The sequence below is a fragment of the Capricornis sumatraensis genome, chromosome 2 (assembly GCF_032405125.1).
Source record: "Capricornis sumatraensis isolate serow.1 chromosome 2, serow.2, whole genome shotgun sequence".
Lineage (NCBI taxonomy): Eukaryota > Metazoa > Chordata > Mammalia > Artiodactyla > Bovidae > Capricornis > Capricornis sumatraensis.
Genome location: NC_091070.1, coordinates 132,065,859 through 132,087,219, shown reverse-complemented (window position 1 = coordinate 132,087,219; position 21,361 = coordinate 132,065,859). Strand labels below are relative to the sequence as shown.

The 21,361-nt window shown below is 43.9% G+C and overlaps 1 protein-coding gene across 1 annotated transcript in view; it reads left to right on the top strand.

Moving 5' to 3' along the window:
- CTTNBP2NL (CTTNBP2 N-terminal like) overlaps positions 1-9,776 on the top strand; it is a 52,307-nt gene extending 42,531 nt beyond the window's left edge. Inside the window, exons 3-5 of the mRNA XM_068964130.1 lie at positions 453-683; positions 4,207-4,314; positions 5,526-9,776. Coding sequence (XP_068820231.1) covers positions 453-683; positions 4,207-4,314; positions 5,526-7,004 — 1,818 coding nt within the window. The 3' untranslated portion in view covers positions 7,005-9,776. The remainder of the gene's footprint in view (positions 1-452; positions 684-4,206; positions 4,315-5,525) is intronic.
- Positions 9,777-21,361: the final 11,585 nt, after the last annotated feature.

Below are 21,361 nucleotides of genomic sequence, written 5' to 3'. Positions count from 1 at the left end.
ATATAAGCGTTCATAAGCTGAGGCAGTAAGCATGGCAGTTCAGGTCACAGACTTTAGAGCCAGGCTGCCCAGGGGGGTGTAAATCCCAATTCTGACAACTTGCTAGCCGAGCAACCTGAAGCAAGTCACTTGACCTCTGCATAGTAATTTACTCATCTGCAAAATGGAAATGATAGCACCACTTTAAAAGTCAAAGTAAAACTTGAGTAAGGTAATCTGAATCTGAACACTTGGATCAGCATCTAACATGTAATTAGCACTGTATAAGTATTTGTTCTCGTTAGTATGCTGTGCCCCGATTCTGATGCTGTATCTGTACTTAGATGGCCTGTCTGATTTGTAGTCCACAGGTTACTTCATATCAACACCACCACCTTTGATGTCTAACTGCTAGCAAATCCCCTCTTCAGTAATATTTGAAAGCAAAATGCTTATTTTTCCTTCTTTCCCAGGCCCAACACAGAGATACTTTCATTGAAGAACGCTATGGAAAATACAACATCAGTGATCCTTTAATGGCGCTCCAGAGAGACTTTGAAACCCTAAAAGAGAAGAATGATGGCGAGAAGCAGCCAGTGTGCACGAACCCGCTCTCAGTTCTTAAGGTGGTGATGAAACAGTGCAAGAACATGCAGGAGCGCATGCTGTCGCAGCTGGCTGCTGCTGAGAGCCGGCACCGCAAGGTGGGTGACGCTGACACGAGCCCGCAGGCTCCCGGGACAGCTTTCTAAATAGTGCCTGATACTTCTCTGTCAGCTGCCAGGTCTCATGGTAGTTCAACTGGGAGGTCTCACCGGTGTCCAAAGAAAAAAATCAGCTTACCTAGGAGCCAGGAGATAGAAAATGCAGGTTATTCCAAAGGTTAAATTTAGGGAGTATGTCAGACACATTGTTTTAGATGACATTCCTTCTTGATACGACACTCCAAAACACTTGGTTTGTTTTTTCAACTCTTGATCACCCAAACTTTGGCAACAAACTGGGGCTTGACCAAGCCTTGTAGCTGAACAGAGTGTTCTCTATTTGCTTACTTAAGTGATAAATAGAAAGATTAATAGGTATTTGGGTATTTGGGGAATGCTGTATCAGAGAGAGAGAATTTACCTGACTGTAAACATACAAGCCAATAGATTATTAAATTTCTGGTTTTGAGTTTCATTGCATTTTACCTCTCATGAAACCATAAACAGTCCCTACGGTTGTTTACCTTAAAGCTGTTCTCTATTAGGAATGTGTGTGTATGTGTGTGTCTGTCTGTCTGTCTCCAGGTCTTACAGCATCTAAGATAGGACCTGTGCTTTCCTCTACCTCATCTCATTGGAATTCTTCTAGTGCTTGTGGTTTCATTCCCTGACTTGTCATTTATAGCTCACATTTGGCCTGGAAAAGATGCTTGGCTAGAATATGCATTTTTAAGAACTGTTGGTTTAGATTTATATCAACAAGGTGGGGGGACATCAGTGCATTTAGTAGGAAGTGTTTTATTCAGAAAAAATTGGGTTAGCAGCTGCAGTTTGATAGATCTTCGTTTACTTTATGGTTACCTGCTTTAGAGAGCCATCTGCTTAAAGTGCATCTGACAAAGTGCTTAAGGTCTTAGGTCTTGCCCACAATTTTTCTTTCCCTTCACAGAATCCAAACAAAAAGCCAGAATGGGAGTTCTTAACCACAAATAGGTCTCAGATGTTCCATGACCCCCCAGAAAATACAATGAATGCCAAAATTTATGCATTTTATAGAAAATGAATTCTTTTTTCCTATCCTTACTAGAATTCTCAGAGTTCTCCAAGACCCAGAAAAGTTTAACCTCTGGTTTAGACTGAAGTAATCTGAAGACATTTATGCTCCAATTTAAAAGATGTCACTGAGTTAGGGTTAGTTGCCTAAATTTGGGGGCTTTTACATATTATAAGAAAATCTACACAACATCTTTATTTAATAGGCAAGCCTGTTCTCCACTTCATACGTAAAGTAATTGAGTGGTACTGAAGGGCTGGCTGGCTATCAAGCCTGTTGAAATAGTGTTGGGATAATTTATGGTCCTGGGTGATTGGGGAGAAAAAGAGTTAAAAATTTCAAGATTTCCTAATACTATATTTCAGTGTAAGATAGCATTAAATGTTTTAAATCACTGCCTATCTGTTCTTAAGTGTTTTATCAAAGTAGACCATTGACTTCATTAGATATCACATAGTACCTAGAGGCTTATAATTAGCATGCATATAGTCCCAGTTTTCCTGAGAGAATTCCAGTTTAAGCCTGGTGCCTTGGCAGAGTTGTTAACAATACCCACTTTGGCTCTTAGACATATTAGTGATTTAAACAGTGAATTACATGGTTACTCTGCTTAGATCAGCCCTGGGATTTCTTTGGAAGGAATGATGCTAAAGCTGAAACTCCGGTACTTTGGCCACCTCATGCGAAGAGTTGACTCATTGGAAAAGACTCTGATGCTGGGAGGGATTGGGGGCAGGAGAAGAAGGGGACGACAGAGGATGAGATGGCTGGATGGCATCACTGACTCGATGGACGTGAGTCTGAGTGAACTCCGGGAGTTGGTGATGGACAGGGAGGCCTGGCGTGCTGCCATTCATGGGGTCGCAGAGAGTTGGACACAACTGAGCGACTGACCTGAACTGAGTCTACCTCTTCCCATTCCCTCTCTTCCTCAATATTAGAGACAACCACTTTTCTTGTAATGTGTTATTTTGTTAGCTAACTTCCATATATTTTTTCCATATTTCTAATACATTGCTCTCTCACTTTATCAGATAATTTTAGACACTTATATTTACTTCCTTTTATTATAGATGTGGATTTTTTAGCACCCCACTTCCCTTTCCTCTTCACCCTGCCATCTTCCCAAAATAAAAATAATCCTCTTTCCTCACCTTTATTCTCTGTCATATCTGTTATTACCAAATCTGGAGGCTGTCACATTCTGTCTCTTCAGAGTATAAACATCTGGTGTATTCCTGGGCGGTAGATGCCTGGCTGGGCATTCTGTGTACAGGAATCAGGTTGAAGGGACAGGTAACTCTTGAAAATACACACCTGGACCTAGTTCCCTTGTCTTCCATCCTACACCTTACCTCTTCTCTGCAGTGTCTGCCACCTGCAGATACCCCTATGTCTTTGGGGTCCTACAGGGCAAAACAGCTTCCTCCCTCATACCAAGTAGCTACCATCCCTCCAGCCTCTTTCTTTCTTCAGAATATTAAAAATTTGTCTGCCAAAGTCTCTCTTTTTAGGGTTTTTTTTTTTTTCTTTTCATCCCATTTCTATAATTTTAGAAGCCTCTCTGGAGAGGAGAAGCCAAAATCTTTTTTTAACCAGAAGGAAATAAACCAGAATGTTTTCATTTCTGTATTTAAAGAGGAGTCCCCGAAAGTCTTCTTCCTCCATTCATAACAGTTGTTAGTGAAGACAAACGATGAGAAATGGCCATGGGGATGACAGTGCTCTGGCTTGGGGAGGTCTGGGCCAACCCACCTCTGAATCATGAGCAGAGGCTACGAAGAAATCCATAATTATTGGAATATTATGCAGTTGTAGGCAGGATTATGTGGGGAAGTGCCCCTTTAAACCTGTACCTTCCTTAAAGTTGGGCTTAATTGCTTGGCACCAGGGTAAGTGGAATGGGTAGACAGTTAATTAAAAGGCCTTCTGAAAAATCTCGACTTCAGATCTCAATAATTAAGCCTTCTCGTATGCAGGATGAAGTCTAGAGAATCTTTTTACTTCTTATCTAACTGTATATAGGATGTATATAATAATTAAGCAAGGCACAGTTAGGATGTCACCTATTTGAAATGTTTAATTTCAGGCTTCACTCCCTGGTACCTCCAGTGATTTGAGCATCACGGGGAAAGCCTCAGCTTTCAGCTTTCCATGAATCTGCCTTCACCTGTCCCCTAATCGCAACAAACTTCTTAATTCTCTGAAACCTTTTCAGTCCCTATAGCTAATGAGTTCCTCTTTTCTGTTTACATGCCACTTTGTGTGAGGTAAAGTACATACTGTATTTTTTCTAGAACATATCTTTCACCCTTCTAGACAGTGTGCTCTTTGATGGCCCTGACTAGGATTTACTTACTTATGTATCTATGGAATATGATCTTGGATGCTTAGATAGGCACTTACTGTTACATTGTATTCTAAGTGTGACTCCCTATATTTGGAAATGATTTTTTTAATTCTTTAAAGGTAATCCTAGACCTTGAAGAAGAAAGGCAGAGGCATGCACAGGACACAGCTGAAGGCGATGATGTCACCTACATGCTGGAGAAGGAGCGAGAGCGGCTGACTCAACAGGTAATTAAGGTGGAAGGGCTCGGAGCAGCATTTGCCTAGAGTAGCATTTCCTGAAGATTATTCTGCAGGGTATAAATTGGTGTTACTCAATAAAAAGGGCTTTGTGATCAGATAACTCTGGGGATTACTGTATTAAACAAAGTTAAAGAAGCTTCCCTGGTGACTCAGATGGTAAAGAACCTGCCTGCAGTGCAGGAGACCTGGGTTTGATCCCAGATGTTCATGTTTGATCCAGTGTTCATGCCTGGAGAATCCCATGGACAAGCTACAATCCATGGAGTCACAAAGAGTCAGACACGACTGAGCGACTAACACACAAAGAGGTTTCTAACTTCAATTGTTTAGACTTCGTAGTATGCCAAAGCATGCTGTGAGTCTTCAAGATTAATATAGGGTAATCTGTGTTTAGCAAATCTATATTTTCATAAAATCTGTTAATAGAGATCATTCACTGTGGACCATCATTCCATAGAACACACTTTGGGCAACACTAACTTTGAACTCTCAAAACTTTTTTTGACTTAGGACTCCTAGTAAAAAATACATTTTACATCACATACACATATATACATACGCTTGAAACAAAAATCTCACTAAATCATACATAACCCTTACTGCTTATAATACACATTAATATTTTCACTTCTGTTTCATTTGTTCACATCCTTAATGGCTCACTAAATGGTTTCCCCATCCATTCATGGGTCTCAGAGTTTGAAAAACACTGACTAATAGGGTTCCTTGAACGCTTTCCCTCTCATTTTGTTCTTTAAGTAGGGTTGGGATGATGGTTAAAGCCAATGGCATTTGTGTAGAAGAATGATTCATATGCAGCTACTTATGATTGTTTGTTTTTAAGACCAGAAAGAATTATTACTGAAGCTTTAAAGGTTTTGTTTTCATCAGCATTCATCACAAAATCCAGTTTATATGGCTTTCTTCTTTCTGTTTTGATTGGTTCTATTCCTCTGAACTTTCCACAGACCTAGAACACAATGACAATTCAGATTCCCACTAATAACCCTGAGACAGTAAGAACTAGAAGTGCCTCCTAAATCATCAAAGCAAGATTAAGTCGTCGTGTGTACATTTTTATGTTAGGTGTTGTAATACTTAAGAAATAGTTGATGTAAGCACATGGCATGTAACAGTTGTCAGTGTCTCTTTGTTTCCTTACTCTAATCCAGATGTGTGGTGGCATTCTTTTGCAGTTGGAATTTGAAAAGTCCCAAGTGAAAAAGTTTGAAAAAGAGCAGAAGAAACTCTCCAGTCAGCTGGAAGAGGAGCGCTCCCGCCACAAGCAGCTGTCCTCCATGCTGGTGCGTGAGTGCAAGAAGGCCACCAGCAAGGCCGCGGAGGAAGGCCAGAAGGCAGGAGAGCTGAGCCTGAAACTGGAGAAGGAGAAGAGCCGAGTGAGCAAGCTGGAGGAAGAGCTGGCCGCCGAGAGGAAGCGGGGCTTGCAGACGGAGGCCCAGGTGGAGAAGCAGTTATCTGAGTTTGACATTGAAAGGGAACAACTAAGAGCAAAGCTGAACCGAGAAGAGAACCGGACCAGAACTCTGAAAGAAGAAATGGAGAGTTTGAAGAAGGTGGTGAAGAATCTAGAGGCTTTGCACCAGCAAACTGGCCCCAGCGAGCAAATGAAGAAACCAGTAACCGCGTCTAAAGGCACGGTAACTGAGCCACCCGTGCTAGTGTCTGTATTTTGCCAAACAGAGAGTTTTCAGGCAGAGAAAACACATGGGGGCAGCACAGCCAAGGTGACGGCCAGCGAGCTGCCTGGTCCCACCGCTCCCACTTACTCTTACGCAAAAACCAATGGACATTTTGACCCAGAAATGCAGACTACCAAGGAGTTGATCGCAGGCAGCAATGCAGAAAACCAAGTGCCTCCACGAGAGAAGCCTGTGGAACTGGCCCAAGAAAAAGCAGTGGAGAACGGCGGATGTCCTGTGGGAATAGAGACACCAGGCCCAGCGCCTAGTCATCTGCCTTCCAGCGGGGGCTCACCATCTCCCAGCAGCACTGCCTCTTCCTCTCTCACCTCCTCTCCTTGCTCGTCACCAGTACTAACTAAGCGCTTATTGGGGTCATCAGCTAGCAGCCCTGGCTACCAGTCATCCTACCAAGTAGGGATCAACCAGCGGTTCCATGCAGCTCGGCACAAATTTCAGTCCCAAGCAGATCAGGACCAACAAGCCAGCGGGCTGCAGAGCCCTCCATCCAGGGATCTGTCCCCCACCCTCATAGACAACTCTGCTGCCAAGCAGCTGGCCCGAAACACAGTCACTCAGGTGCTCTCCAGATTCACTAACCAAGGACCGATAAAGCCCGTGTCTCCTAACAGCTCTCCCTTTGGCACAGACTACCGAAATCTGGCCAGCACTGCCAATGCGAGAGGTGACACCAGCCATTCACCTACTCCAGGAAAAGTGTCCAGTCCTCTGAGCCCCCTGTCTCCAGGGATCAAGTCCCCTACCATCCCCAGAGCTGAGAGAGGAAACCCTCCACCCATCCCACCCAAAAAGCCTGGCCTCACTCCCTCTCCATCCACTACCACGCCCCTGACCAAAGCTCACTCCCAGGCGTCCTCTTTGACCACTGCAGAAGACCTTGGCAGCAGCTGCTCTTCTAATGCTGTTGTTGCCAATGGCAAGGATGTCGAGATACTTTTGCCTACCAACAGCTAGTGCCTAGGAGGGAGTCTCTGCGTTTGACATTCCATCAGATTTCGTCCAGGAGCTCAAGAGTCAAACCATTGAGTCAGATCATGTTATTTATTTTGATCTTAGCTGAAACCGTCTTATAATACATTTAGTGTATTTCACCTTTTTGTATTTTATAAGTAGAAACTAAGTAGTTTGGAATTTTATGATTCCCATCTTTGTGCTAAAGCTAGAAGGGCACCTCAAAGACACCTAAGCTTCACAGTCACCATCATGTTATGATGGAGAAAGCTAACTGAGTACCAGGTGGTGATTTGCTGTCTGTCTGGAGACTCAAATCACTCAACACTCATTTTGAATTATGCAGAAGTGGTTCATGCAGATTTTTTTATTCCAGATGAACATGTTTTAAAAGTGCCTGAAATTAGACTGCCATATGAATGTGATTTTGCAGCAAAAGCACAGAATGGATCATTTAACTGCAAAAAAAAAAAAAAAAAAAAAATGAGATCCTCTGTGAATTCTGAATGTTAAAAACCAACACTGCTTTTAATCCTCTTACTGTTTTAATACAAGCTTTGTGTTCAGAAATAAGGCTGCATAAGTAGAATGGGAATGCTAAAGGTGAATGAAAACTCACCACAAAGTGAGCTTTATAGAGCCCTTGAAAAACCCTCCTGAACATTAAGCAGTTGGGGTGCTGATTTTCTTGTACTTTGGAAAAATTTCATCACTCCCAGTTTCCTGCATAAGTTCTTGAATAGAATGAAATCACATCTCCTTCAAAAATGTCTTCAGGCATCTACTGTTTTGTAAGGAACTTCTGATTCCGGTTGCTATTACTTGAATAGGAAATGGTTACTCATTCTGTGTAAAAGTTTTGCAACAGAATGAGATCTTTATTCTGTAATCCAAAAGCAATAACTTAAAGTTCACCGTCTTTGTAATATTATGTCAGAATTATACAGGTTTTAGCCAGTTGTTCTACACTTATTCTCCAAGCTGCCAGCACTTGGTGTCCCTATCTGTGGAGCCAAATTAACTTTTACCTAAATGAAAGTATACATATATCTGTATAAATACACACCCCTTTACGTGTTTAACATACACACACTTAAACACATAAATATTAGTGTGATTGTATCTTTGGAGTTTGCAATATAGTGTAAAGGATGAGTAGAAATGCATGTTAAGATTACCTACCAAAGCAACTAGAGGTAGCTGGGACCCAATCAAAGAAAGAATCTTGTCCATGGGGAGGGGGAAATTTCACATGAAATCAGGTCCATCATGAAGACAAGGCCAAACCAACCCAGTGTCACAAAGCTCAACTGGTCATATAAATGAGAAAAACAAGTCAGTCAGTCAAATGACGTATAACAGCTGGGAGCAGTGAGAGCCCTAGTAAAGTGAAGTGCCCATGCCCTGCTGAAAAGGGCACCTCTTATGCCACTTCAGCTGCTTGTTGCTACGCAAGAATGCTAGACCAGGGTTACCAGCTCCTAAGATTTTTATGAAATCCAAATTTTCATGAGAAACATTCTCAAATATCAAGAACTGATCAAAATACTTTTAAAATACTGCTAAACATTTCTGCAGCTGGATTTAGCTCACAAGCTGCCAAGCTGCAGCCTTTTTAATTCTAGAAACTTCTGTCATTTCCATCACAGTGAGTTTGTGTGGACAAAAGCCTCCAAACTTTCCAATTTGTTGTCTAGCACAACCAACAAACTCCCTAGAGTATAATGACTGTCCACCTCAGACATGGTGGTTACCTGATTTTGTGTCCACAAGGATGGAGAGATCTCACATACATTGTTCTAGTCAACACTTATCCAGCAGCCAGGGCTTCCCTGGTGGCTCAGTTGGTAAAGAATTTGCCTGCAATGCTGGAGACCTGGGTTCGATCCCTGGGTTGGGAAGATCCCCTGGAGGAGGGCATGGCAACCTACTCCAGTATTCTTGCCTGGACAGAAGTGCCTGGTGGGCTACAGTCCATGGGGGTCACAAAGAGTCGGACTCAGTGACTAAGAACACAGCACGACCTGTTATGATTTAAACCTATTTCCTCATAACCCAATATGAGTTGATGGGAGGAAAGCAGGTGATGGAAATCAAGATGAATCACCCTGGAGTACACTGGTGTCTGCACAGCTTATGGTTTGACTGAAGCCAATGCATCAAGGAAAAATGAAAATACTGGTAATGCCCTAGCATGTCTACCAAATGATAAAGAGGTTATCTTAAACTTCCCAGAGCAGTCATGCATTAAAGCTTATTCCCATGCATTGTCACACGAACTGGAACTTCTCTAAACAGGAGGGGGGCTATAATCCCAGAGTATTGTTACCTCTCTTGCTTTAAATGGTAATCTTACAAGTTGCATTGTGCTCTTCTTTTGTTTTGGCATAGATATATATATAGAGAGAGATACTATAAGGAAGTTTATTTCTTAGAAAGTGCACTGAATAATGTATTACTTTTACAGTGTAATATGGGGGTGGGGAAGTGCAAAAGAAATGTGTATTTTTGCTAGTTGCCTATCTTCCGAGATAAACAAGCACAATACTGCAATGGATCAAATAATCCAATTAGGTATTATAGATTAGTATTTAAGTTTGCCGTAGACTGTGTGTGTGCTAAGTGAAAGTTCCATGATTCACAGTTCTGGTCTTAACCCATGTTGCGAGAGCTGTTCCTGGCCAACAGATCATAAAGATGTGCAGCACATAGCGCAAGCACTAACTAGTTATTAACATCTGTAAAACCAAATGTACCGTGCAGAAGTCTTCATCCATTTTTATAGCAGACTACATTAAAACAACTTAAACCATACTGTCTGGGCAAAAGTAGTCTTGTTTGTACCAAGTGGAGAATGTTGCACAACAGGGCCCATTTTGTTGGGGAAGGAGCAGATTGGGAAAAAGGGACCACTGGCTCCTGGCTTCAAAAAAAACAAACGAAGATACACGACCCATCCAGGTTAGACCCCAAAAGGACATGGGACATTGGTTTTCCTTAGAATCTTGAAGCTGAGAGAAGCCTTCACAATAGTCCAGTCTATAATTTTTAAATCATTTGGGGGTTCTGGACCTTTTGAGGATCTTAAGAATAGCTGGACGCTGTCCCCATAAAAATGTATATGCTTATGTGCAAAATTCAGTTGATGGCTTCATGGCGTCCAGAGACCCTGAAGCCATCCATAAATCCTGTCCTGTAAGATAAGAACGCCTGATCTTGTCCAGCCCTCTCATTTCACAGATGACTCATGACTCTGGTCTTGGTCCAATGCTATTGCTGCTACGCTGTTAGCAAATGCAAGTGTAGCCAGATACGAGCACTTGAAAATCTTTGATGTACAAAAGATGTTCACACAGTGTGGTTGTTTACATATCTACATTCCTAGCATTTAAGCCAATTACTGGTTATATCCATTTTTCAGCAAGTACTACCTGGGTCGAGAAGATCCCCTGGAGGAGGACATGGCAAACCCCTCCAGTGTTCTTGCCTGGAGAATCCCATGGACCAGGGAGCCTGGCAGGCTACAGTCTATAGGGTCACAAAGAGTCAGACATAACTGAAGCGACTTAGTACACATATGTAACTTATAAAGAGTACTTCTGATGCTTGGCTCTTGAAACAGAATTTCAAATGTCTTTTGAAAAATGCATCAGAGGTAGGAAATGAGCATCATTTGTTCCAAAAGAATAATTTTAGTTGCTATAAAACAGTTGAGAAAACCTGAGAGCCTGTCCACCCATTTGCTCACATATCAATGGCCAGTTTACTGGTAAAAGCAAAGGAAGAGAAAGGACACTGGGGTACTAGTTCTCAAACTTGTGTTGTACTCACAGGAATCCTGCTAAAAATAAAGATTCCTGGGGACTGGGCCTGAGGGCCAGCTGATGCAGGTGATTTGAAGATCACATTTTGAGAAATAGTTCCTCATAACCCTCACTTGTTCTTTCACAAGAACTCACTTGGCTCTAACAGAAGGAAATGACATAAAGCTCTGGAATCTGTCTTGCAAGAATGTCAGTGGTATTTGAAGTCAAGAGTGCCTACTTGGATTCCAAGGACCATGTTAATGATTTCACTCACATCTTCCCTTAGTAATTTGCACAAGGGTGCTGCAAAGTGTTATCCCTGGTGTACACATGAGGTAGTGGTGAATACCAGAGGTTTGTACCGGGCACCTTAGTAGGTGACAGGGCTGGACTGAAAACCCAGTGCTTTGCTGCTTCCACTACCTGTTGCCCAAATGAGAATCTTCTGAGTCACTCATTACGCCAGTTCCAGGCCCCTCCCCATAGAGATTCCAATCAGTGGACCAAGGTGGACCTCAAGGTAAGTGTCTGGGCTGCTGCTTAGCATGAGGCAGGTTTACACCTCGCAGGACACCATGCTGCTGCTTTACCACCCTAACCTAGAGGCATTTATCAGCTCAGGTAAATGGAACAAAAAACATTAATTCCCCTCAAGCAACTGAGATCTCTTATATAATTAAGATAGAGACAGAAACCAACATAGCTATTAGAGAAAAACCTCAAGGTACTCACAATCCGGTTGGGGGACACACAATGTTATAAAAAGAGACTAGAGACAATAATGCAGGTAGGGTGGAAATGCTATATAGGGTCACTAAAGGCGGTCCTAGCAAAAATAGCTGCTTGTGGGCGGAAACAGAGAAGAGAGAAGAAGCAAATGCCTTTTCTCCTCTCTCCAAAGCATTATTTACCTGGACTTCCACACCATCTCCCTGTGTTTCCAATATGTTTCAGTTGGCTTGTCTTGGTCTTCGAATGAAAGCTAAGTCCTGTTGCAGAGAGACTGACAGAGCTCCCAGGCCACAGCAGGCTGCAAAAACATTATCAAGTAACCTGTAGAGAAGACCTAGGAACGTGTAAAAGCCACGCTGAGAAAGGACCTTCTGCCAAAATACCACATTACCCATAAATGTCCCCTCCTACCCTCTAAGTCTCCATAAGCAAAAGGGGGAATGACAAGGTTTGAACAGAATCCAATGGGTCCTGGGATACCTGCAAGTGACTGCTTCCCTTGGAGGGATGTGAAAGCAGTTTCTCCTTTTCTCCCAGTGGTGTGAACGTCTGTGCTGCTGTTAAGACTGGAGGGGCACTGGGAAGGTCGCGTGGCTCTGCCCACACCACTGTGAAATGGCTGGCTTGGAAAAATTACTGGGAAGTGTGGCAGCAAGACTGGCCTTCTCCCTGGGGAGTCACCTACTTAATCTGACAAGAGTCCTACTAATTAACTCAGCATGGTAAACACACAGGTCCCCCTTCAGGAATGAAGGATTTATTTTCCTAGCTGCAGGAAATGCTGACAGGAAACAGCTCTTGGCTGTAAGCCCTTTGGAAAGCGATTTGACACCAAGGTCACATCTCCTTTCATGGGCAGTCCACATCCAAAGACTGATATGGAGCATAAAGACCTGGCCTCCTTGTCCCAAATCAAGAGAGCTCTGAAGGGTCATCCGAGCTTCTAAACTCCCTGTAGAGCTGACTAAGCCCTCCGTTGAGACTGCTGCAGCTCAACTGTCCCCACCTCTTCTTTTTCCTCCCTCCCCTCTTCCTTCCTGTGGATCCCAAGGGTTCTCTCTGATAAGCCTGTGTGTGTTCAGTTGCTCAGTTGTGTCAGACTCTGCGACCCCCAAGGACTCTACACTGCCAGGCTCCTCTGTCCATGGGGATTCTCGATTCTCCAGGCAAGAATACTGGAGTGGGTTGCCACGACCTCCTCCAGGGGATTTTCCTAGCCCAGGGATCAAACCCAGGTCTCCTGCAGCACAGGCAGATTCTCTACCTTCTGAGCCACCAGGGAAACTCCTGGTAAGCCTCCTGCACCTTAATCTCTCAGACTCTGTTCTTTCTGGTCGTGACTAAGTCCCCTAAATGTGGGCAGACACATTTTCTGAGTATTTTATTTGGTACCAAGCTGTCAATCATGTATATTACATGTGTTACTTCATTTAATCAACACAACTACTGAAAGAGGCAGGTTATTCCTGCTTGACCCATACAGTAATGAAGGCCTACTGAGGCCCAGGACTTTGCTCAAGGTCCTACAACTCAGCTGGGCTGAGAGTCAGGGGCACAGCTGGGATTCAAACCTTCATTCATTAGGCCTTCAAGTCCACTCTCCTTCCAGTGGCCATACTATAGTAGAAAGTATGTAGGACATTTGGGATTTCCAGTGACTAAGACTCTGCACTCACAGTGCAAGGGCCTGGGGTTCAGTCCTTAGGGAACTAGATCCTACATGCCACAAGGAAGATCGAAGATCCTGCAACTAAGACCTGATGCAACCAAATAAATAAATAATTTTTTTTAATATGTAATACATTTGGGAAGTTCAGAATATTAGTTTGTGGACAGTAATACATTTAAGTATGAATCCCCTGGTTTGTTAGCTTTCTTCTGAGACTGAGCTAGGAATAGGACACTGAAAGAGAAGAGGCTTTGGTGGGGAAAAGAGAGAGGGATGACACATGGCATCATCAAATGTTACAGTGAGAAGGAAGCTTAGAGCCCCTTGACTCTAGCTCCCTTGTACTGCAGATGGGGAGAACAAGGCTAGGTCTAAAGAGTCAGTCTAGCTCCCTCTTTCTGCTCAGCCACCTGCGCCTTTCCTGAGCCGACCTGGGACCAGAATTCCTAGCCCAGCCCCGGCTGCTCCCTCAGGTGCTCTTTCCTCCTCTTGCCTGTTTCTCCACAATGTCTGACCTTTGATCCTGTCCACCAGGGCTCTGCCCTCCACCTGCTGGCCTAGGGCCACCTGCCATTCTGGTTGCCACAAAAATCCCATCCTCATGTCTGTGAACCGGTTTGACAGCCAAGGTGAGGCTGGGAGTGGGGAGGATTGCAGAGCTTCTACTCCCAGGCCATGCCTCCATCTGTAGCATCAGCTCTGGGAAGCACTTACTCACAAGGCATGACTTCTTCCTCCGGTATGGACAAGAAGCCACTGAAGCCATGAGCACCTACCTCTCCCGGCTTGTGAGTCTGACCTGCCACACCTGCCTGTGGAGGAGACTGCAACTGAATATTTGGGGAGAGACACCTCCTTCCCCTGCTCCTCCTGCCCACCTGAACTCAGACCCACAGCTCTCCCAGGAAGGGTCTTCTGTATTCTCCAAAGACTTCCCCATCTCCCTTATAGTGGCCACCCCCACCCCCAGCCCACCTAACCCAAATCAAAACCTCTCAAGACCATCTGGGCCTCAGGGCAGACCGGGTGTCCTTGGGGTGGCAGACTGGTAGCCACAGCACACAGGCCCCTTCTTCATCCCTAGTGTGTTTTCCTCTCCCAAGTCTTGGTGAGTCAGCACCACAGGGCCACGCACAAGGCTCCTATTCAGGGCTCATTTTCCTTCCGCTCTGACTTAGATCTTGGCATCTCTCTCTCTCCCCCTCTCATTCTCTATGTGAGCCTTATTCTCAGCATGGGAAAGCTCTGCTCCCTGCCCTGCGCCTCTTCGGTTTCTCCCAATACCGCCCCTCCCCCACCCCCGACACACACACCCACATTCCTCATCCTTACCTTCTGGGAGTTGTCAGTCCCAGCTGGGTACAAACAAGAGGTAGAAAACAAAGTAGAAATGTTAAACTGTTAAATCCTCATTCACATATTTTTAACGGGTGTTTGTTGTTGCTGGCTCTACGCAGACCCTGAGCTATACTGAGGAGACACACACACACACAAATCCCCTGGACATTCGCTGTGCCTGCCTGACACTGACACAGCTTATGTTTATTAAGCACTGACTCTGTGTAAAGCCTCATGCTAAAGGCTGGCATTTACCCTCTGATGAGGGAACCCTTGCCCAGGTGACATGCCAGGCAGCAAGTTCCCCAAATGGGTGGCAGGGCCTCAAGTGTAACCTTGAGCAAGAACTAACCTTGCTAGCCTTCATTTCAGCGTCACGGTAAAGACGCTATGAGAAACTTCCTTTGAGGTTTTCTGACATTAAGCGCGAAAGTACGTAGGACACGGTGAGTGCAGGCAGATTATTTGCAGCCGCTGGGGTATGGATTTCCCTGGTGGCTCAGACAGTAAAGCATCTGCCTACAATGCGGAAGGCCCAGGTTGGATCCCTTAGAAGATCCTCTGGGGAAGGAAATGGCAACCCACTCCAGTACTCTTGCCTGGAAAATCCCATAGAAGGAGGAGCCTGGCAGGCTACAGTCCATGGGGTCACAAAGAGTCGGACACGACTGCGCGACTTCGCTTTTGGGGAATGGAGCAACCGGCGAAAGGGTCTAGAAGGGAAGCTGAGAGGTCGCCACGGGCAGCCTCGCTCTTCATCGGAAAGCTGAATCGCTAGCGCCCCCTGGTGTTTCAGTCGCTAAGATTTTCTCTGCACCCAAGTCTGGCCGCACACCCACTTCCCTAGGAAAGGACCGATCAGAGGTCTGGAAGGGACCCGCTTCAGACGGACTGGCGTGGGCAGGGTTGTGTCCCTTCCCCACGTGCGCACCCTACCGCCTCCTGCAGCTCAATCGCCAGTCCCCGCCTTAGGCGTGGAAGCCCAAATTCCTAGAAGGGTAGTCAACAACAGAAATTGCCTCGTGGGGTTGCTGTGTGCCTTAACTGAGAAACTCTTAAGACTCCAAACCAGTTAAGGCATAAGTAAGCACTCAAAAGGGCTTCCCTGGTGGCTCAGTAGTAAAGAACCTGCTTGCCAATGCAGGCGACGCGACTTTGATCCCTAGGTAAGGAAGGTCCCTTAGAGAAGGCAATGGCAACCCACTCCAGTATTCTTGCCTGGAAAATCCCATGGACAGAGGAGCTTGGCAGGTTTACAGTCCATGGGGTCGCAAAAGAGGTGGACATAACTTAGCGACCAAACAACACACAAAGCACGCAGAAAGGATAGTTCCTAGTATTATGTGGCGCCTAATAGTACATATCCACGCGTTAGTTGCTCAGTCATGTGCGACTCCATGCGACCCCACGGACTGAAGCCCACCAGGTTCTTCTGTCCACAGGATTCTCCAGGCAAAAATACTGGAGTGGTTTGCCAGTCCCTTCTCCAGGGATCTTGCCCACCCAGGGATGGAATCTGGGTCTCCTGAATTGTGGGCAGACTCTTTACAATCTGAGTGACCACGGTGGCTCCTAATAGTAGGTGATCTCCTACTCCTAATTACCTCCTAATAATACTAATAATGCCTCCTAATAGTAGGTGCTCCATAAACTCTGTTACACAAGGGTCAGGATGACTATCAATACATATTTGTATATTCATTCATCTCTTTAATTATGCTTCAAAAATATCTTGCTCCTTTATACAGTTTATGGGGGGGTTGTCTAGAGAATAAACCTTATTAAGCCGAACAAGTGAGCAAGAGCCAGCACTCTGTGGGAAGAAAAGAAAGAGATTTCCCTTGTTCAAACATCCACACACTAGCTCCTACTAAGTAGAACTCACTGACTTAGGCACTGGGATAGAGAAATAATTAAGTTTACAAGGCCTTAGGGGTTTAAAATGATGGTGGGAGAGACAGTACAAAACATGGTATCATGCGGACTGTGATAGACTGTGATAAAAAATAGGAAGCCGCTCTCAAGTCTTTCCACAGGTACCACATTCTATGGAATGTGTATCTCCCAGGGCCTCTCACCTTCTGAGATGGCACCCGCTCTTCTACAGAGTGTGGATCTCAGCAAAGCTATTTCTTACCTCTTACCTTCCCTCTTGCTGAATTTCTTCTGTATGAGAAATAAAGAATCTGAACTTCAGGAAGTCCTGACACTGGTTTCACTTGCTCCTAGAGTGCTGACCCTGCCACTGGCTGGCACTTCAGACCTGCGTTCATGCGAAATACTGTGCTCAAGGCTTCAGCTCCGTGGCCCATGTGCAGAGACGCCTCCCCCCACACATACACTGTGATTCAAGATGGCGCCAGTAGGCCACATGCAGAGATGTGCACCCAGGCGCTGCGAGATCTCCAGTGGGTTCTGGGAGAGCACAGCTGCACCAGACTTGTCAGAACTCTCTCCCCTCTCTGCTGACAAGATCCCTATAAAATAGGCCTGCTGCTGCTAAGTCACTTCAGTCGTGTCCGACTCTGTGCGACCCCCATAGACGACAGCCCACCAGGCTCCCCCGTCCCTGGGATTCTCAAGGCAAGAACACTGGAGTGGGTTGCCATTTCCTTCTCCAATGAATGAAAGTGAAAAGTGAAAGTGAAGTCGCTCGGTGGTGTCCGACTCCTAGAGACTCCATGGACTGCATCCTACCAGGCTCCTCTGTCCATCGGATTTTCCAGCCAAGAGTACTGGAGTGGCGTGCCATTGCCTTCTCCGTATAAAACAGCCCTACTGAGGGCCTTTCAGGAAGATATTGTACCCAGGAATATTAGCTCACAACTCTCCATTCTTCGTTCAAAGAATAAAGCTTGAAAAATAAATAAACTAAAAATAGGAATACACTGTGTTGACACAATTAATCCCCAGGGGAGTCAGGAACGGCCTCATAGAGGAAATGACACTCATCCTGGTCTTGAAGGAGGGGTAGCTGCTCCCAGGAGATGAAGTCAGTGAAGAGTATTCCAGGTAATGAGAACAACATATGCAATGCACCAAGTTGCCAGCCTGCATGGTGGGAACTCTGGGATGGCAGTGTGGATCTGGAAAAGTAAATGAGTCCAGCAAAGGCAAGATCTGTTGAGGGAAAGAATTTCGACTCTGTTTGGGATTTCCCTGGTGGCTCAGATGGTAAAGCCTACAATGCAGCTGCCTACAATGTGGGAGACCTGGGTTCGATCCCTGGATCAGGAAGATCCTCTGGAAAAGGAAATGGCACCCCACTCCAGTACTCTTGCCTGAAAATCCCATGGATGGAGGAGCCTGGTAGGCTACAGTCCATGGGGTCAAAAAGATTCAGACACGACTGAGTGACTTCACTTCACTTTGGTCAGCCACAGGGAGCCTGAACTGAAGCAGCATCTTTAGCAGAGGCAGATTTACCATGAAGTTAAGCTTTAAGGGCTATCATTGGTACAGCCCCCTCCAGACCTAAAGAGCCCAAGCAATGTGTTCATTGGTCAAATGTTTTTTATAAAATTTGCTAAAGTAAGATATTTTAAATGTAGTCAGTTAAGACTGCTGTCTCTTTTTACTCTGGCATCTGTATCACACTTTCCTCTATATTGGGTAATCTTGGAGTGGTGACCAAAGCATTTTGAGAATTCAGCTAAAGGTAAGTTGAATAATGGGTTATTTTTGAGTAAAATATATTTATGTGGTTTGCAGTCACTTTCATGTACAGGTGAGTTTTCGCTAGTTATCCCATTGTAGAGATGGCTTCCAGGAGTGGTCCTGTCACTGTGCTTCCCCACCTTGCAGGCATAATGACATGAAGGAGAAACATCAAAAGTTATATTGCTGTGGGTCTCTCACATTGCTGGCAGATTCTTTACCATCTGTGCCACCAGGAAAGCCCATATCTTATAGCACCTGACTCTAAAAGTAAAATCTGAAATGGAGGACAATATTTTAAATGTATGAAGTCAAAAGTTGGTCTCTAGAAAATTCCTCCAGTTATTGGATGTGTAAAATTATAGATGGGCAATTAATAGCTCATCAATGCTAGTCAAAACAAAATTTCCCTTTTGTCAGGAAAGTATTCAACAATGCAGTATATACAACTAAAAATACATCATAATATGAAGATATAATTAGAGTATGGAAACAAAATATGTTTTTTAAATTTTTAGAGAATTCTACCTCTGACCAAGATGGAATAATAGCAACTATTAATTATTTTCCCATCTAAAACAACTAAACACTGGGCAAAATATATCAATCAACAATTTTTAAGAGGTTAGATATCAGGCAACAAAGAATAGAGATGGAAAACAAATGAAGTGAGTCCTCTGATTGACTAAACTGTGAAAAGGGGATCAAGGTATGCCTGGCAATCTCCCTAAGTAGAGGAAATGAAGCTGATAGCTGGGAGAGAAGATAAGACAGCAGCAATGAGCGGGATGTCCAGAGGTCTTCAAAGGCTTTCTCTGGATCTTCAACTGAGTACTAATCAATATATGGATGTGAGGAAAGGACCAAAGGCCAGTGAGAGAACCACCCAAAGGATCAGAGGGAACAATACTCAGAGCTCTCAAGAGACTATGAGTAGTTTTTGTTCTCACTAACCAGAATGACAAATCTCATAATTCATGGAACATGAGATAGAGTATTCAATTAGAAGGTTTTTGTCTCTATAGTGGGCCAAAATTAGCCCTAGACTAAATGCTGTTCTGCTCCTGCCTTAAAAGTTCACAAGACTCAAAAGGGTAAACTATTTCTAAATAACTATGTCCCAGAACAAAGCTCCAGAATTTGTATAAGAAAAAAAAAAACCTGCACCCAAAAAGCTAAAATCACAATAAAAAAGCATCTAATCAAAAATTACCAGGCACACAAAGAAGCAGGAAAATTTGGACCATAACTAGGAGAAAATACAATCAATTGGAAATTAATCAAAAATGACATGATGGTAGCCCTGGTAGTCCTGTGATTTGGACTCTGAGCTTCCACTGCAAAGGGCACAGTTTCAATCCCTGGTCAGGGAACTAAAATCGCACATGCTGCAAGATGCAGCCAAAAAAATGTGGGCTTCCGTGGTGGCTCAGTGATAAAGAATCTGCCTGCCAATGCAGGAGGTGCAGGAGACACGGGTTTGATCTCTGGGTCAAGAAGATCCCCTGGAGAAGGAAATGCCAACCTGATCCAGTATTCTTGCCTGAAAATTCTGATGGACCGAGAAACCCAGCAGGCTAGTCCATGGGGTTGCAAAGAGACAGACACGACTGAGTGAGCACACACACATTGTTACTTATCATATTGAAACAGTTATTATTACTGTATTCCTTATGTTTAAGAAGTCAGAGGAAAAACTGAGTTTGTTAATTTGAGACATGAAAGATAAAGAAAAGACCTAACTCAAACTTCTAGAAATGAAAACCACACTATCTAAGATGAAAAAAAAAAAATATTGGATGGTAGTAATAGCAGATTACATACTATGGAAGAAATACTTGAAAAAAAAGCAATAAAAAATTAATAGTGAAACATAAAACATAAAAAGGGAGAAGGCAGTGGCAGCCCACTCCAGAACTCTCGCCTGGAAAATCCCATGGACGGAGGAGCCTGGAAGGCTGCAGTCCATGGGGTCGCTAAGAGTCGGACATGACTGAGCAACTTCACTTTCACTTTTCACTTTCCTGAACTGGAGAAGGCAATGGCACCCCACTCCAGTACTCTTGCCTGGAAAATCCCATGGACGGAGGAGCCTGGAAGGCTGCAGTCCATGGGGTCGCTAAGAGTCGGACACGACTGAGCAACTTCACTTTCACTTTTCACTTTCCTGAACTGGAGAAGGAAATGGCAACCCACTCCAGTGTTCTTGCCTCGAAAATCCCAGGAACGGGGGCGCCTGGTGGGCTGCTGTCTATGGGGTCACGCAGAGTCGGACACGACTGAAGCGACTTAGCAGCAGCAGCAGCAGAACATAAAAAAAGATTTTTTAACAATGAACAGAACATTAGTGTGCTTTGGTACAAATTAAAGTTACATGATATAAATGTAATTGAAATCCCTGAAGGAAAATATTTTAACAAATAATAGCCAAATTTTTTCAAATATGATAAAAATGAGAACCCCAAGCACAGGAAACTACACACAAGCCCACCATATCAAATTGCTTAAAACGAAAGAAAAAAATCTTCAAAACAAGCAAAAGGGAAAGACCATATTCTATGCAGATGAACAAGGATAATAATTACGACAGAATTCTCTTTGATAACAATACAATCCTGAAGACAGTGGAGTGATAGCTTTACAGTACTAAGGAAAAAACTGTCAACCTAGAATTCTATACCTGGTTAAAAAAAAATACCTTTCAAAACAAAGGCAAAATAAGAGACTTTTCTCAAATATGCACAATCTGAAAGAACTTATCACCAGCAAATCTGCAATACAGAAATACAAATTCCTTTAGCTATACAAGGCAAAAGGAAAATGAAGAGCACTAGAAATAGTAATTATGTGGGTAAATTTGAAATATTATTTTTCTTATTCTTGAAATCTCTTTAAATTTTATAAAAATGCACTGTAGGGTTTATAAAATACCCAGAAGTAAAATGTATGCCAGCAACAGCACAAAGACTGAGAGAGGAGAAAGTAGGATTCTTATATAACGTGTGAATCTGTACGATAACATGGAGGAAGTACGTGATAAGTTACAGCAATCTCTAAGAAGCAAAACAAGATGAACGAGATAAACATGGAATCATAGCAACTGGACAGGTACTGCGCTGACAAGATCAGTCACGGAGGTATGCGCACAGATGCTGCTC